This window comes from Biomphalaria glabrata, chromosome 3 (genome assembly GCF_947242115.1).
Source record: "Biomphalaria glabrata chromosome 3, xgBioGlab47.1, whole genome shotgun sequence".
Classification (NCBI taxonomy): domain Eukaryota; kingdom Metazoa; phylum Mollusca; class Gastropoda; family Planorbidae; genus Biomphalaria; species Biomphalaria glabrata.
The window spans coordinates 16,510,436-16,527,900 of NC_074713.1; the positions used below are offsets into that span (position 1 = coordinate 16,510,436).

Genomic DNA, 17,465 nt, shown 5'->3' on the forward strand with positions numbered 1-17,465 from the left:
TTCAGGCAACCCATTCCATGCTCTAATAGTGCTAGGGAAGAAGGAGTATTTGTACAAATTTGTCCTAGCATATGGAACGAGGAATGTATCTTTATCTTTGTGTCTTTCTGAGTATTTTATCAAATTTTGTTTGTGTATTTGAAGATTATGGTTCAGTGTTTTATGTATAATTGCTACTTTACTTTTGAGTCTTCTATCCTGAAGGCTTTCTAAATTTAGTGATTTTACTAAAGGTCAAATGTGAATATTCGTTTGTTATGATTCTCACCGCTCTATTTTGTGTCTGTTCCAGTTTTTTAATATTTTCTTGAGTTGAGGGGTCCCAAACAGAGGATGCATATGCTATTATTGGCCTAACCAAGGTTAAATAACATTTTAGTTTTATGTTCTTATTTGATTTATTGAAATTTAAATAGTAATAGAAATAGTAATGTATCGATTGCCCTCTGTATTTTGGGTATCTCCAATATTAAAAAAGTGACTTTTCTAAAACTCATGCTTAACATTTGCTTGTAAAGCTTGTTAGAAAACATTTTTTCCTCCTAAGAAAAAAATACAAGTAAATTATTCGTTCTATTTGTATGATTTATTAATCAGTAAAACACAACACACGATACACGATTACACACAAACAGAAAATGAAATTAAGTCAGAGAAAATCAAATGTTCTTGAGCCATACTTTGAAGTTTGTTTTTGATTTAGCTCCTTGGAAACTACATGCAGGTCATAACAAAACAAATCACACTTTGAGTTAGCCAATGTGGACTGTGAAAGAGAAGCCGTAGTTGTCGGCGCAGTTAATTTTGTGCACATCGTCACATACGCTGATCTTGGTGTTGAACTCTAGCCCATCAGGACACTGCATGTGGTACGTGTTACCGTTGGAGCACTCCACATAGTGGACACAGCTGCCGGGGTCTGGATAAATGCCGTCTGGAAGTCGGAAGTCGTAGCAGACGCTTCTCATATCTGGGGAGAGAGAGACAGAGAGATGGTGACTGACTCATAGTATTTCAAGTATGCTACTGTACGCTGTCTACCTCCTCAGGTACTTGGGGTGATCACATGACAAGTTCTTGCTGTGGCAATGGTGTCACTTTCAGAGCACACACTAAGATGACATCACATGTGAGAAGGGGGGGGGAGGGGCTTATAATGAAAGGAGTTGGGTATCTTGCACATTATATGGGGAAAAAAAAGGACGATTGTAGCTTTCATTTTGGCCCTGCCTAAATATTCTAAATTGTATTTCATTTGCTTTGAGTTGTTTGGTGAGATGAATAGTAAAAAAATTATTTCTTTCTATCTATCATAGCCGCCTTAGAGGATCAACGATATAACAAAGACCACACATTTTAGTCTCTATATGTAAAGATCATCCAGATTGCTTAACCAGTTGAAGAATGATTGAAATTGACATTCATTATAACAAAGATAGTTATTTTTCTTATTAAAGCATTGATACCCGTAAACATTTTCGTGGTATCAAATGCCAATTAAATATTTTATTATTGTTGTTAGAAAACAAATATATGCCTGGCCTGTATATATCTATTCTACATATCTATTGTAATATTGTCATTATCTCAAGTTGTTGTTTTCCGCGTTTTGTCGGTACATCCTGTCACAATCTCATGCCTGTCTACGACATGTGTAAATCAAATAAAGACACGTACACACTAAATATTTTATTCAAAATTTCCAAGCCATTTATGTAACTAAAAAAAAATCATGTAAGATTTAGGGTCATGCACATTGTTTATATGGGACAAAAGTCCCATTGCCACGCAGTAAAACAAAAACAGGTTTTTGTCGTATTTAAAACTTCCCTTTCTGTGATAAAATAACGCCAACACATTTATTTTTGTCTTCTTCTTTTTAAAGGATACCTCAGCTTTTTAGCTTTTGACGTCAGTTGTCGAGCTGTGTACATCCTAGGAATCCTTGGGCCTTTGCCTCTTTTCTTAGTTTTATAATTTATTTGAAAAGATTCATCTCAACAGTTATAATTTGGCATGGATTTGCATACCATATGCTGCTAATGTCTCGTTTATTTAAGGTTTTAATAAATAGAAACTTTACTTTTAACAGATTATGACGACATATTTCCCATTGTATAGGTTTCAAAATGTTTCATTATCGTAAAATTTTGGTTTAAATATCTATAGAATCGATACTTTTGTTTAACGGGAATTCCCGCTCACGTCCATATAAATAGACATGAACGTTTCTGAATTAAGTTCAGGAAATCAACCGAACGAGACTCGGTCACCTGGTACTTTCCCAATAAAGAATCTACATTTAATTTTGAAAAAAACTTTTGATATATTTTTTTCCCTTGATGATCAAGTATCTGTGTCAAATGGCAAGTTAAGTACCGAAGTGCTATTTGGATTCTATCATAACAGACACAAAAATCTCGGTTATTTCTCGACACAAGTTCTAGTGGTGTAAACTTGTAAATTGCTATCCCAAGGGAAAAATCTCACCTATTCCACTAGCCGGTGTAACTCCATTAGATGGAGGCTGATACGAATGGTGAGCGTCGTTACAAGGTAGAGCGACAGCCGCGTCTCTGCATGAGCTGGTGGATGGGTCATACACCAGTTGAGATGGGCAGGGCTGCAGTGATGTCACCCCGTTGGTGCATAGTAAGTAGAAGCTGCAGTCGTAAGGGTGAGGATGGGGGCCGTTTGGCCAGTGGTTCTCACGGCATACAGTGGACACATCTGAGGAAAAGAGAAAAAATGTATACGGAAAAAAAAAAGATCTCTTTTATTCCAAAGTATTCATACATATCTCTTTTATTCCCAAGTATTCATACATATCTCTTTTATTCCTAAGTATTCATACATATCTCTTTTATTCCTAAGTATTCATACATATCTCTTTTATTCCTAAGTATTCATACATATCTCTTTTATTCCTAAGTATTCATACATTTCTCTTTTATTCCTAAGTATTCATACATATCTCTTTTATTCCTAAGTATTCATACATATCTCTTTTATTCCCAAGTATTCATATATATCTCTTTTATTCCTAAGTATTCATACATATCTCTTTTATTCCTAAGTATTCATACATATCTCTTTTATTCCTAAGTATTCATACATATCTCTTTTATTCCCAAGTATTCATATATATCTCTTTTATTCCTAAGTATTCATACATATCTCTTTTATTCCTAAGTATTCATACATATCTCTTTTATTCCCAAGTATTCATACATATCTCTTTTATTCAAAAGTATTCATACATATCTCTTGTATTCCTAAGTATTCATACATATCTCTTTTATTCCCAAGTATTCATACATATCTCTTGTATTCCTAAGTATTCATACATATCTCTTTTATTCTTAAGTATTCATACATATCTCTTTTATTCCTAAGTATTCATACATATCTCTTTTATTCCTAAGTATTCATACATATCTCTTGTATTCCTAAGTATTCATACATATCTCTTTTATTCGAAAGTATTCATACATATCTCTTTTATTCCTAAGTATTCATACATATCTTTTGTATTCCTAAGTATTCATACATATCTCTTTTATTCCTAAGTATTCATACATATCTCTTTTATTCCTAAGTATTCATACATATCTCTTTTATTCCCAAGTATTCATATATATCTCTTTTATTCCTAAGTATTCATACATATCTCTTTTATTCCTAAGTATTCATACATATCTCTTTTATTCCTAAGTATTCATACATATCTTTTGTATTCCTAAGTATTCATACATATCTCTTTTATTCCTAAGTATTCATACATATTACAATAACAAGACATAGGCAACCAAAAAATCATGGGGCAACAACAATACATAGGTCATCATCAAAACTTTAACAACGTAATAGTATAGACTATTAAATGCCTATCAGATACCATGAACAATAAAACTAACAACCCTCCTGCCTGTAAAGTGTACATTATGTATTGTTAAAAGGTCTAACCAGTTGAGCCCAAGCTCTAGGACGCCGCGACTTCTTCCAAGTTTGGAATGAAACACACGAGTGACTTTACTCTTCTAATTGTTGTCTTCTCTATTGTGTTCAATTAAACTGAAAACTCGAGAGTTATGGGTTCGAACCCTGACCGACACCTTCAATAAAGCCCAGTAGGAAATCGGCGCGCTTACAAGGCGGCCATCATCTCGTTGACTGTAAAGAGGGATTTCAACCAAAGGCCAGGCGTCCTGTCTCAAGCTTCCAAATAGTCCAGTAGATTTCCATGCTAATATCATTTCTTCTTGTTTTCACTGGTTCCTATTAAATGTACCCTCTGTTACATTGTCGCTATCTTATTTCAGACTAGATGTATTCCGATATTAAAGGAAATTTTTCAGTTTCACTTTTGCAATTAAAATTAAATTAAAAAACAAATTTCAATGTTTTTAAACAAAGTTCTATAATTCAAAATAAAGTTCTATGCTTTAAAACAAAGTTCTATGTTTCAAAAAAAAAAAAGCTTGGGAAACAATGCGCTAGAGTCTTGGTCTCATTCGATCTAGATTTATAATCCCTGCAACAAGAACGCCATCACTGCACAAACAGAGTTACATTCACCAACCTGCTTGCACATTGATCGAGGGTCTAACTGTGACGAGACTGGGGAATGGATTGTAATCATTGTAGTCATTGCAAGAGATGGCGTCGTTTCTATGCATGCAAGTCTTTTTTAAGGGGTCAAACACCAGGCTCGGTGGACAAAACATGACTGAAGTGTGCAGGAAGGTACACTCGATAAACTTGGTGCAATCAAACGGATGGGCGTGGATTCCATTCTCCCAGTTCTGCTCACGGCAAATATTCCAAAGTTCTAAAAAAAAGCGAGAATCAAATGATAATTGTATTATTACAATGTCAGCATGCAAGCCAATATGCTATCTTATAACCTTATACTTGTGTTTTGAGTTTAAATGTGACCAGACTGTCTACTCACCACCAGCATTGGTTTGACTCGGGACTGTGAAAAAAAAAACAATTTGTTTTTTAAATTAACACAATACATAAACTTTTATGAAAATAATAATTATTATGAGTGTATGTCCACATTCAAAAAATAGACAACCTTATCAACATTGTGTAGATATGGGTGGGGAAACAAATCAGTTTGTATACAGTTAAGGGAAAAAATGAGCAAATAGGAATTGGAAGCTAGAAGAAAGAATCATGACGATAGGTTTTCTTAAGATAGAAATTTTAAAAGAATAATTCTTCAACAGCAGTTTAGAAAAATATACGATAATCAATGGTTTAGTAAGACGTAAATAGGTTAGAAAGATAAAAAAGTCTAGAAAGATTACAAATATTCTAGAAAGATGCACAATAGTCTACAGAGATGCACAATAGTCTACAGCAGTGATGCCCAAAATACGGCCCGCGGGCCAGATCCGGCCCGCGACGTGGTTCTATCCGGCCCGCCATGATAATAATGATAATAATCCTAAATATTTGCTTTGTAAAGAATATGCGGTTGTTTAGAAAAAAGTAAACCTATAAACGTCTTTATAAACAAATATGACGACATTCTTGCTTTGAGCCGCGATAAAAGATAGTTAAACTACGCTTAGAGATTGTAGGATCGATGGGAATATTTACCAAAATGAGTCAAGAAAATGAGACGGTTTAAAATAGCTAAAATGATAATTGATATTCACATCTTAAGTAGAGACGTGAAGTCGTTTTCCGACGCGTAAAAACAAAGATCAACTTCAAATATCCATTAAACAGATCCAATAAAATTGTTTCAGATCAATTTCATTTTGTTAGTTTTTTTGTACCTTTTCGGTCATGTGGCCCGCGACACGAGTGTCGGAAACTAAAATGGCCCGCCGGTCGAATTAGGTTGGGCATTACTGGTCTACAGAGATGCACACTAGTCTAGAAAGATGTATGAGTACTAAATTGTGTGGTGTTTTTACTTTCACATGTCTGGTTGTAAACTTCATCTTGAAGTCTTCCTAGACCATCAAAGGTATCCACAATGAAGATGTTGCGCATATCAGTGGACAAAGTGACCAGCTCAGCAGTGTTGAGAGAATGACCAATGCCAATGGCCATCATTTTGTAGCCTTTGTTCTTCAGGAGTGCAGCTTGCGTTCTTGCTATAAACAAACAAACAAAAGACATCGTCATGTATATCTCCCCTCATCTCCCCCCCCCCCTAACATTACAACAGAAAACATGCCAAGGTTGAGGAAGTAGACTTACTAAGTTCTGGCTTGTCAGACCCACCATCTGTTATGGTGATGATGAGTTTGGTGACGCCGTCTCGACCTCCGTTGACGGTACCGAACATATTGTTGTCCAGGATGTACTGTAGTGCCCCGGCAGTGTTGGTGCTGCTAGACAGATACTGGGCACTGGTGATAGCCTAAAATAGAATGAGAGTGTATTGACCATAGAGTGTATTGACCATACAAAGCGGTAAGCCGTGAGGCCAGCGAATATCTTCACAAGTTTCAATGACACAGAAGGAATTCTATGGAAGATCTAATTTTTTGTGTGTATATAACCAATGTTTACTGATGCGAGCCTTTTCTTTCACTATTAATGAACGCTTTTAGCCTCAAAATATATGTTAAAACGATGTTGCTGTGGTAAGCATTAATGCTAGGGATAGAATTGCTTTAAAAAATTTGAGGAGACTATTAGGCCACTAGGGAAGTAAAACAAGACCCCCTGGTGGGTGCGTTCGAACTTTGTTCATTGCACTGGAAGGGATCTAAGAGAGCCGTAATATTTTGTCACGATCTACATACTATTTTTCAAGGAGCCGTTATATGACAGACACACTTACAGCCTTAGTGGAAGGAAAATGGATTTTCCCCAATGAGATCGGCCTTCGGCCTCGACTATAGTTGTGAGAGTCTTGGGATACGAGCCATCATTAATTGGTGTGGCACAAATTTGCTTGTCTCCCAGACAAAACAATTGCTCAGACAGGCGGTGGTATGTAGCTTTCTATGGCCAAGAGTTTTAAGAGTCCTTAACTCAACACAACCATTACAAATTTGGTATCGAGACAGTTGAAGTAGAGTAAAGCCGCAGTCCTATAATATCTACATGCAGAATGGACACGACGATTTTTTAACACTACACAACAATATCCTGAAACAGGGTGTTGGTTTGTAAAGTTGTAATAAGAAGTAAAGCTTTTTTTTTCAATAACATATACTATGCATGATATAGATCTATGTTATGTTGAAACTATAGCGCCGTTCAATTTATAGATCCAGAATCTAGATATAGTTCGAGAGCGATCTTTTTAAATTTACAATCTAAAACCGTATGATGATTAAAATCAACAGACTTGAAATAATTTATTCTCATTTCCGTGGAAACTAAATGGAAATAAACTTTATATCATACATTAGCGTGAATATATAGGTCTGTGATTAAATAGCTTCTTCTATTTAAAATCCTCGAAATGGGATTGTATTATTTCTTAACTTTGAAATTTAAAGATTATTACTTTTCTGAGATTGAAGATCTCCCTTACAACTTGAAAAAGAGTTACGTACATAAAGATCTGATTGAGTCTGATAGGTCTGTGATTACAACATTAACTTTCCGCCTCCAGCAATTGAAGAGTTACCCACCTGAATTATCTGAGCTTGGTTGTTGTATGTATTCAAGTCAAACAACTTGCGCACGACAGTGCCAAACGTTAGCGCCGCGAACCTGACGTCGTTCGGTCCTATCTTGAAGTGTTGGGTCAAGTTGGCGGCAAAACGAAGCAGCTTTTGGTAGTCGTTGAAAAGAATGCCGCTGGAGGAGTCAAGAAGAAAGATGATGTCGGCCATCTTCATACTTGAACAATTGGTATTCACAGCTGAGTGGCATAGAGAAGATCACTGGTATATATCACTGTAAACCTTATAAAATTCTAACTTAATTCATACTCATAGCGTTAAACCTCAAACCACACTCTAGACACAAGAGATTAATTACACAGATTGTGTCAAAAACTGTCTCATATCACAATACACACACTGGAGATTAATTAAATAAACTTTTTCAAAAAACTGCCTCACTGGACATTAATTACATAAATTCAATCAAACACTGAAGATTATACATCATATTATGATCATATGATTATTAATCTGTGACCTTGTTGTTATATTTATAAGGTATTTAATTTCTAATAAGTCATTGTTATTTTCTGGTTGGTTAAGGAAAGGCAATCCGTTTCATGCTCTAACTTTATGGCACTGTTTTGTAGGAATACGAAACAACCATACTTCCGTATTTCTAATCAGATTTTGTTTGAATTGTTGTTAGTGTTTTGTGTATTATTCCTACTTATTGCCCGTGTGATTTTAGCATTGTATTCTTGTGTGTTGAGTGTGTGTGTTATAATTCCTTAATCAATTATACTAACTTCTAGCAAATACTTTCAAATACTTTCAAATACTTAAAAGTACTAAAATAATAGAATCTCTTTAGTACTAAACAAACTAAAGAGAAACAAAATGTCTACCGTTGCTGCAGATCAGTTTGGAGACATCTTGGCGTAGAACATCTCTCAAAGAGTCGTAGCTACCGACCTGCTTTACGTCATTGACATTGGTTGCCATGGCATCCAGCTCAGTGCGGTTAAACTGACCTATCCCAATGGGCAGCACGATTACGCCGGAGTCCTTTAACCTCTGTGCCGCGTTTTTAGTCTCCGCGAAATTGCTGGAGAGACCGTCCGTTAAGATGACCGCTATGTGCGGGACTCCACTGCGCGAGCCCTGGGCAGGACTGAATGAAGTCTCTCGGGCAAAGTCCAGTGCCAGGAATGTATTGGTCGTTGATCCAACGTAGTTTGTGGCCATGATAGCCTGCAACAGTAAAAATATGTAGAACAGTTTGTTAATCTCTGCAAAGGAAGGCATTCAACTCGTGTTATAAACTGATCTCTGAAATGGTCCAATAAAATAATGTTGAGCCGGTTTGAGCTCCACGTGAAATTAAAAGATGATGATGATGATGATGGTGATGAAGATTAGAATTTTAAAAAAATATTTTTCATATTTCATATAGATCTTGTGTAAACATAACTAGAAATGTTAACTGTTATTTGTAAAACATGATGATGCCAACTTTCTCTTTATAATAGTCAATACTCAGATTCTACAATGTTCATGCAGCAGATATTGATTAAAAGAGAACCAAAAAAAACAACCTAGTTTGTCATTACATGCCAATAATTGATTCGAAGATGGAAAGGTTTATCTGAGTCTTCTTTTCCAATTCTTATAGTTTTGTTTTATTAGTTTTAACATTACCTCTATTCAAGTCACACATTCAAGGAATCTGGATGGACACGGTTCTCGAAAACGGCTATAGCGATTTTTCTTAGAATGTTGACAATAGATGTATATTGTCGAGAAAAGAATGACAAGCTCGTTGGCCCCACTGAGAAAACTCTAGTTTGACAATTTTTCAAAGTAAAAGAGAAAAACAAATGACGAGAAAATATTTCTCTTGAACAACGGCCTATACGCCTTCGGGGATTTCCGCATGTAGGCATTATTCATTCAAATTAAAACCATGATTCTTTTGATTCTTTCTCGGATTTGGGGGGGGGGGGATATGGTGTGGTAGAATAACTAACTTCTATTAGTGATTAAGAGAAAAATAATCGCTCTATAAGTTATACAAAAGAGGAAATGTCTTTTTTAAAAAGTAGTTTATATGCTTCTCTGGTACATAACCATAATGATATAAATATTTACAATACGTATGTTAAAGACACCTTTATTGAAACTATTAGTAACATTTGAAGTTAGCAATTAAAATATTTACTTCAAAATGGTTGACAAAAAAAAAGTAGTGGAGAGACATAAGTTAACAGTATGTTGCTATTGACAAGATTAATAGATTACAATGTCAACAGAAGCGTCATCTTATCTTATCTTATCTTATATAATACAGACGTTACTTCAAAAAAGAAGATGATTACGTCCTACGCGTCATGCATTTAGTCATGCATATTAACCAATGACTTAAATTCTGCCAAGTCACTGGTTTTCCTGGCTAGCTCAGGCAACCCATTCCATGCTCTAATAGCACTAGGGAAGAAGGAGTATTTGTACAAATTTGTCCTAGCATATGGGACGAGGAATGTGCCTTTATCTTTGTGTCTTTCAGAGTATTTTATTAAATTTTGTTTTTGTATTTGAAGATTATGGTTCAGTGTTTTATGTATGATTGCTACTTTACTTTTGAGCCTTCTGTCCTGAAGGCTTTCTAAATTTAGTGATTTTACTAAAGGTGTTACTCTAGTCAAATGTGAATATTCGTTTGTTATGAATCTCACTGCTCTATTTTGTGTCTGTTCCAGTTTCTTAATGTTTTCTTGAGTTGAGGGGTCCCAAACGGAGGATGCATATTCTATTATTGGCCTAACCAAGGTTAAGTAACATTTTAGTTTTATGTTCTTATTTGATTTATAGAAATTTCTTTTAATAAATCCTAATGCTTTGTTTGATTTTTTTGTAGTTTCATCAATATGTGGATTCCATGATAGTTTTTCATTTATTATAACACCTAGGTATTTTGCGTTTTTAGTCTGTGATACTGGTTTGCCATGAATAAGATAAGTGGAATTAATTTGTTTTAGTTTTTTTGTTACTCTTAACAACTGACATTTTTCTGGGTGGAAGGACATGCTCCAATTTGATTCCCATTTCTGTAATTCATCTAATTCTCTTTGTAAAATATCTGTGTCTTGTGTTGTTTTTATTGTTCTATATATTATGCAATCATCTGCAAATAATCTGACTTTTGTTCCTGAACTAATGCAATTTGGTAAATCATTTATGTAAATTAAAAATAGTAGTGGACCCAAGACTGTACCTTGAGGTACACCTGAGTTTACTGTTATCGGTGTTGATTTAGAGCCATTTATTATTACAGTTTGTTCTCTCCCTATCAGAAAGTCTTTAATCCACTGATGCAGTGGACCATTAATGCCGAAATATTTTAATTTTTTAAGCAAACTATGGTGGTGAACTTTGTCAAAAGCCTTAGAAAAATCTAGTAAGATAGCATCTATTTGTTCACTATTATCTAAACCTTTTGAAAAATCATCAATTAGTCCTATTAGTTGTGTTTCACATGATCTATATTTCCTAAAGCCATGTTGGTATGGTGTGAGGACATTATGTTTGTCTAAGTGGTTTATGATGTTGCTACATATTATGTGTTCTAGGATTTTACATGTGATGCATCAACAGACGATTGAGGCTGCATTTAGATTGACTAAAATAATGTAACACTTACTTTGCGTAACTCATCGTGTGTCAAGTAACTGCTGAAGTTGAAGATGCTCTCAGCCACCACAGAGAAGACCAGCACGCTGAACAGGACATTGTTCTCGCCCACGGGGAAGTCAGTGGTGATGTTGGCAGCGAAGCTCAGCTGCTTTAAGTAGTCAGGGTAGCCGATGCTGGAGGAGGAGTCGAAAATAAACAGGATATCCCCCCTGGAGGTGTTCACGCACACAGGTCCTGAGGAGATGAGAAGACACATGTGGGCATTGTTAAAGGGATTATTGAATACTAGACATACTCTCTTGTGCAGAGATGTGGTTTTATAAAGTGTTATTGAATACTAGACATACTTTCTTTTGCAGAGATGTGGTTTTATAAAGTGTTATTGAATACTAGACACACTTTCTTGTGCAGATATATGCTGTTATAGAGTGTTATTGAATACTAAACATACTTTCTTGTGCAGAGATGTGGTTTTATAAAGGGTGAAAGTGTTATTGAATACTAGACATACTTTCTTGTGCAGAGATCTAGTGTTACAAAGTGTTATTGGATACTAGACATACTTTCTTGTGCAGAGATGTGGTTTTATAAAGGGTGAAAGTGTTATTGAATACTAGACATACTTTCTTGTGCACAGATGTGGCATTATTAAGGGTGAATGCGATAAAGCATGCAAACTTAGTGACAGTGACAACTTGATTTTTCAAGGTAGAAGATAGAAAACTAGTGACGTTAGTCATATGAATTTGTTTGTCTTTTTGCCAAAATTAGATTCTTATTTATATATATATATATAATATCACTATATGTAAAAACAAAACACAAAAAAACAACATTTTATAGATTAAAAAAATATATAAATCTGGAGAATGTCTGAGCGTTTTTTTTTTTTGTTTTGATTTTTATCTAGACATGCTATTATTTAGACGTAAATCTAGGGGATATCTTAAAACATTTTTTTTTTGAAAATTTAAACAATATGAATTGATGACAACTTTATGTCGATTACTAGACCGAAGAATTTCTTAGATTCTAAAATGTTTCAAATGTAATTCTACCACTGACCTGCTGTGATGCTGGGTGTTGTCGTCGTGGCGTCATTGCAAGGGGGCGCGTTCACAGCACACGCTTGATAGATGGGGTGGTATCTCTGGCCAGGTGGACAGGAGGTGATGGTTGTGACAAAGCCAAGGCATTGAATGTATTTGTCACATGAGGTCGGATGAGGATGGATGCCACCATTCCAGTGATTCTGTCCGCAATAATCTTCACCTAAGGGCATTGGGGTGGGGGGGAGGACAACTTTAGTGATTAGATTGTTTCGAGCTGAGGAGTTTAAAGTAAGGGTGCACCGGATAGTACTTTTTGATATCCGACCGGGGCCGGATATGACCGGATAGTAAAATTTGATATTCGGCCGGGGCCGGAGCCGGATACCTAAGTGTCTTGTTAATAGCTTGTGTTGCTGAACATTTTACGAAACTGTTAAATCACATACCTATATTGGTTGGTTTTATTTTTTTTCCTTTTATATACCTTATTGTTTTAAACTCTGTTACTGGTTGATTTATTCAAACTTAACATTATTTCTAAAAATCTGTATAGCATGAGTGTATCTGTGTGTATGTACGATGCCACCAACTGTAAAGGATGTGTATAGGAAGGTCAATGTTAATAATGATAGTATATATTTAACTAATTACTAATGTAAATCTCATAAGTAAAGTGCAATCTGCCTTGTATAGTGGTCGGATGTATATGTTCATGCATTTTAGAGCAACAACCTGGTCAGATATACCTAGTGAGTCTACACATGTAGTCCTAGAGTAGTGTGTATAGTTGTTTGTGTTAACCATCAAGCATTGTTTTTTCCTTGAGCATACGCACGCAATAGAGTTGGGTGTCAGTCAAAAAAGATAACACATTGGCATGGTCAGTCAAGCATATAGATAAATTATACCCGTCCACTAGTTAGAGGTCAAGGGTTGTTTTTTTACGCTCCAGCATATTGTTTCTTTGTTTGCTAGATCTAACTGCCGTACTATTATTCAATTTATTTTATGCGATTTTAAAATTTACTGTAAGGTTTTCCGTTATTTATTAAGTCAAAAGAATTAAACAATGAAATTAGCTTTCTTTGTAAAGATTTTAATACAAGGCTAAAATACACACACGCAAATATGCACATCTTTGTTTTATTTTATTGTGCAAAGAACGTACGTAAGAAACATTAAATGCAAAGAACGTATGTAGGAAACATTTTCCTTAATTAATACTTATTAATTATTTTATTCGTGGTTTCAGTAACTGTTACAAAAGGGAACGATAGTAATCCTATGAATGTCAGGTGTGTAAAAGTCGTCCTGGCCTGATACACAGTGGCTAAGTACGCATCTTAAGTAAAAAAAAAAATAACAAGGAGTTAATTGACTGTCACAAATTATTAAGAATATTGTTATCAAATCAAGACACTTAACTGCAGGAGTAATATTCAAGTTAACACGTTAGAAAAATTATTTAACCGTAATATTTATTGACAGTGTAATATCCTTTGTTAGCACGTTGCGTTTTTTCATTCTGGCTAAAAAATGGTCAATGTCTATCAATAAATTGGGTGTCAAGGACCAAAAAAAAATAAAATAAAGAGTAGGGGGTGTTTAGCTCTCCATTTAAAGATAGCCCTGGTCGTGTCTTCTACAAAATAATTAGTTACTGGCTTACTTGGCTATATAATCTCGCGGTTTGTGTTCTGTGTAGCTATAGGTCACTCGTTTAGGTGCGTGTGATCTTTAGTCCAGCTTACTAATTGAGATTTATGTTCAAGTAACTCGGCACACTTGAAAAAGTGTGGCCTCTAGCCCAACCACGTGATTAAGATTTTTCTCCAAATAAGCAAACTCTTTGTCCGGATACCCGTGTAAATGTTTGGCTTGAAGTCCAGTCCCCCCCCCCCAATTAAGATTAACTACTAAGTAAACAAACATAGTTCCCTCGTGTGACCTCTAGAGAGTGCTTACGTCCATCGTATCTGACTTGGGGTCACCTGTCAATCAATGAACTCAATGTGATGGACTAAACAAATAAAAGGGGGAGGGAGTTGTCCATCTGGAAATATACCTAGTTACCTTAGAGGTGTGGCTCTTGTAGTCCAGCCCCCCTAATAAAGATTAACTACTAAATAAACAAACTCAGTTCCCTCGAAAGGTGTGACCCCTAAAGACATTAAACCTACGTCCATCGTATTTAACTTGTGGTCACCTGCCTATAAAAAAAACTCAATATGATGGACTAAACAAATAAAAGGGGTGAGAGTTGTTCATCTCTACCTCTGGAGATATACCGGCGCCTTCGACATACACGGAGGTCACGCTTCGATATACCCGCACAGCTAGACAGACGTCTGGCCAGCATGACGTAGTCACGGAATGTAGCATTTTAACATGTTAACTAACCTACTCAAAGGTCAAGACAAATTGAAAAAAGTGTCAGCCATTGCTGCTCTGTATGTAAAGCGCATTTATGATGTAAAGTTTCATTTCTATTTATATTAAGTTATTAACACGCCTTGTCTTTATAATAAACGATGTTTGGTGCATATTCATAATGGCTCTATTTTTAAGCACATTATTTTGTTTTAATATAAACATTAATACATTCTATAACAGACAGTAATGGAACGAGGTCCACTTTATGCATATTAAATAGGTGTATTTTTTACTATCCGGTTTACTATCCGGTAGTGATATCCGACCGGAGCCGAATAGCACCGGATAGTAAAAAATGCCGGATATTCGGCAGAAGCCGGAGCCGGAGGGACTATCCGGTGCACCCCTAGTTTAAAGTACATGCCAAAAGTCTACCTCAGTGCTGTCCAAACTACGGCCAGCAGACCAGATCCAGTCCTTGAAATCATGACATCCGGTCCCTCCAAACTCCTGCCTCAAAGGCTATATTTATTTGGACTTGACTATTTTTTTTATTTTAATTTATTTATTGCACAGTCGAAAGTGTCGGAAATGTATATGGTCGACAGACAGAATTAAGTTTTGGGCATCACTGTTAAATATCCGAATGTTCACATCAATGTTTTGTACATGAAAAGCCTTTTGGATAAGAGAAGTCTTCTTGTAGACCTATACAGCAAATTATTTTTATTTCAGCACTCAAAGTATCTTCCTGCCTGTGGTAGCTGTCTGCCTGTTGTAGTTTATATTACGAGAGACTATCATTCTCATTTGCAGCTCCTAATGTGAGGTCAATGTTTGGTTTACATCCACGGTCACGTGTAAGTTAGTTATTGTTACCTGGTTCTTCCACGTTTTTAGCTTTTCTTCTGGTAAGTTCACCAGCTGCGTCTCAGTGCTTTTGTTTTCTTCTGGTAAGTTCACCAGCTGCGTCTCAGTGCTTTTGTTTTCTTCTGGTAAGTTCACCAGCTGCGTCTCAGTGCTTTTGTTTTCTTCTGGTAAGTTCACCAGCTGCGTCTCAGTGCTTTTGTTTTCTTCTGGTAAGTTCACCAGCTGCGTCTCAGTGCTTTTGTTTTCTTCTGGTAAGTTCACCAGCTGCGTCTCAGTGCTTTTGTTTTCTTCTGGTAAGTTCACCAGCTGCGTCTCAGTGCTTTTGTTTTCTCCTGGTAAGTTCAGCAGCTGCGTCTCAGTGCTTTTGTTTTCTTCTGGTAAGTTCACCAGCTGCGTCTCAGTGCTTTTGTTTTCTTCTGGTAAGTTCACCAGCTGCGTCTCAGTGCTTTTGTTTTCTTCTGGTAAGTTCACCAGTTGCGTCTCAGTGCTTTTGTTTTCTCCTGGTAAGTTCAGCAGCTGCGTCTCAGTGCTTTTGTTTTCTTCTGGTAAGTTCAGCAGCTGCGTCTCAGTGCTTTTGTTTTCTTCTGGTAAGTTCAGCAGCTGCGTCTCAGTGCTTTTGTTTTCTTCTGGTAAGTTCAGCAGTTGCGTCTCAGTGCTTTTGTTTTCTCCTGGTAAGTTCAGCAGCTGCGTCTCAGTGCTTTTGTTTTCTTCTGGTAAGTTCAGCAGCTGCGTCTCAGTGCTTTTGTTTTCTTCTGGTAAGTTCAGCAGTTGCGTCTCAGTGCTTTTGTTTTCTCCTGGTAAGTTCAGCAGCTGCGTCTCAGTGCTTTTGTTTTCTTCTGGTAAGTTCAGCAGCTGCGTCTCAGTGCTTTTGTTTTCTTCTGGTAAGTTCAGCAGCTGCGTCTCAGTGCTTTTGTTTTCTTCTGGTAAGTTCAGCAGCTGCGTCTCAGTGCTTTTGTTTTCTCCCTGCTGTCGATTTTCAAAATCTTCATGTCGTTCTAGCACACATCGGAGTAGCTTATTTTGTATACATTAGAGTGGCTTATCTTGCTTACATCAGAGAAGTTTATCTTGCATACATCTGAGAAGCCTATCTTGCATTTATACATCTGGGTAGCTTATCTTGCATACATCTGGGTAGCTTATCTCGCATACATCTGGGTAGTTTATTTTGCATACATCGGAGTAGCTTATCTTGCATACATCGGAGTAGCTTATCTTGCATACATCGGAGAAGCTTAGGGGTGAGCGACCTGCGGTTCTTCTTCCATTTACTTTTTCGCCATAGGTACATCTTGTGGAATTAGACCCTGTGGAATTTCGGGCACATTTCCAAGCTCGCTAAGATCTAATGCTGATAACAGTGGGAATGTTCTGGCACTGCCCTTTAATATGCCTATAATTTGTCGTAATTGGTATATTTTTTTTTCAAACATTTGTTCGCATTTTTTCAGCCAAAACATTAACCTTACAGTTGTCAACGTGTTCTAATATATAAATACAGGTCCGGATTTACGGCAGTGTGTCAACCAACAGGGGCTTACCCTCCACATACTCAAAACTATACAATTTTGTAACTAAAACATGCACATGAAATATTTGGAGAAGAAGTAGAATGAGATGAAATATAAAAGTAATCTGTTTCTTTCTTCTAAAATATGATTTGTTTTGAAATAGAAGTATAAGTATTAATAAAGAGATTTTTTATGAAAGCTTTCTAAAAAGTGTAACTGCCTCCACAAAAATGATGTCCCAGGGCCTTCACTTACCTAAACCTGGCCCTGTTCCTACAATAAGGTTACGTTTCACGCACAACAGCCATTTTGACTTTGCTTTAAAAGAGATACAGAAAAGAACTGGGTTGTTTTTTTCTGTTCAGCTTAAAAAG

At 36.1% G+C, this 17,465-nt stretch overlaps 1 protein-coding gene across 1 annotated transcript in view; it reads right to left on the reverse strand.

Moving 5' to 3' along the window:
* Nucleotides 1-564: 564 nt before the first annotated feature.
* Nucleotides 565-17,465, reverse strand: part of LOC106050268 (collagen alpha-1(XII) chain-like) — a 36,959-nt gene continuing 20,058 nt past the window's right edge. Inside the window, exons 3-12 of the mRNA XM_056023678.1 lie at nt 12,351-12,557; nt 11,293-11,519; nt 8,501-8,846; nt 7,617-7,849; nt 6,226-6,388; nt 5,937-6,119; nt 4,955-4,978; nt 4,583-4,831; nt 2,491-2,730; nt 565-970 (exon numbers count right to left, since the gene is read on the reverse strand). Coding sequence (XP_055879653.1) covers nt 753-970; nt 2,491-2,730; nt 4,583-4,831; nt 4,955-4,978; nt 5,937-6,119; nt 6,226-6,388; nt 7,617-7,849; nt 8,501-8,846; nt 11,293-11,519; nt 12,351-12,557 — 2,090 coding nt within the window. The 3' untranslated portion in view covers nt 565-752. The remainder of the gene's footprint in view (nt 971-2,490; nt 2,731-4,582; nt 4,832-4,954; nt 4,979-5,936; nt 6,120-6,225; nt 6,389-7,616; nt 7,850-8,500; nt 8,847-11,292; nt 11,520-12,350; nt 12,558-17,465) is intronic.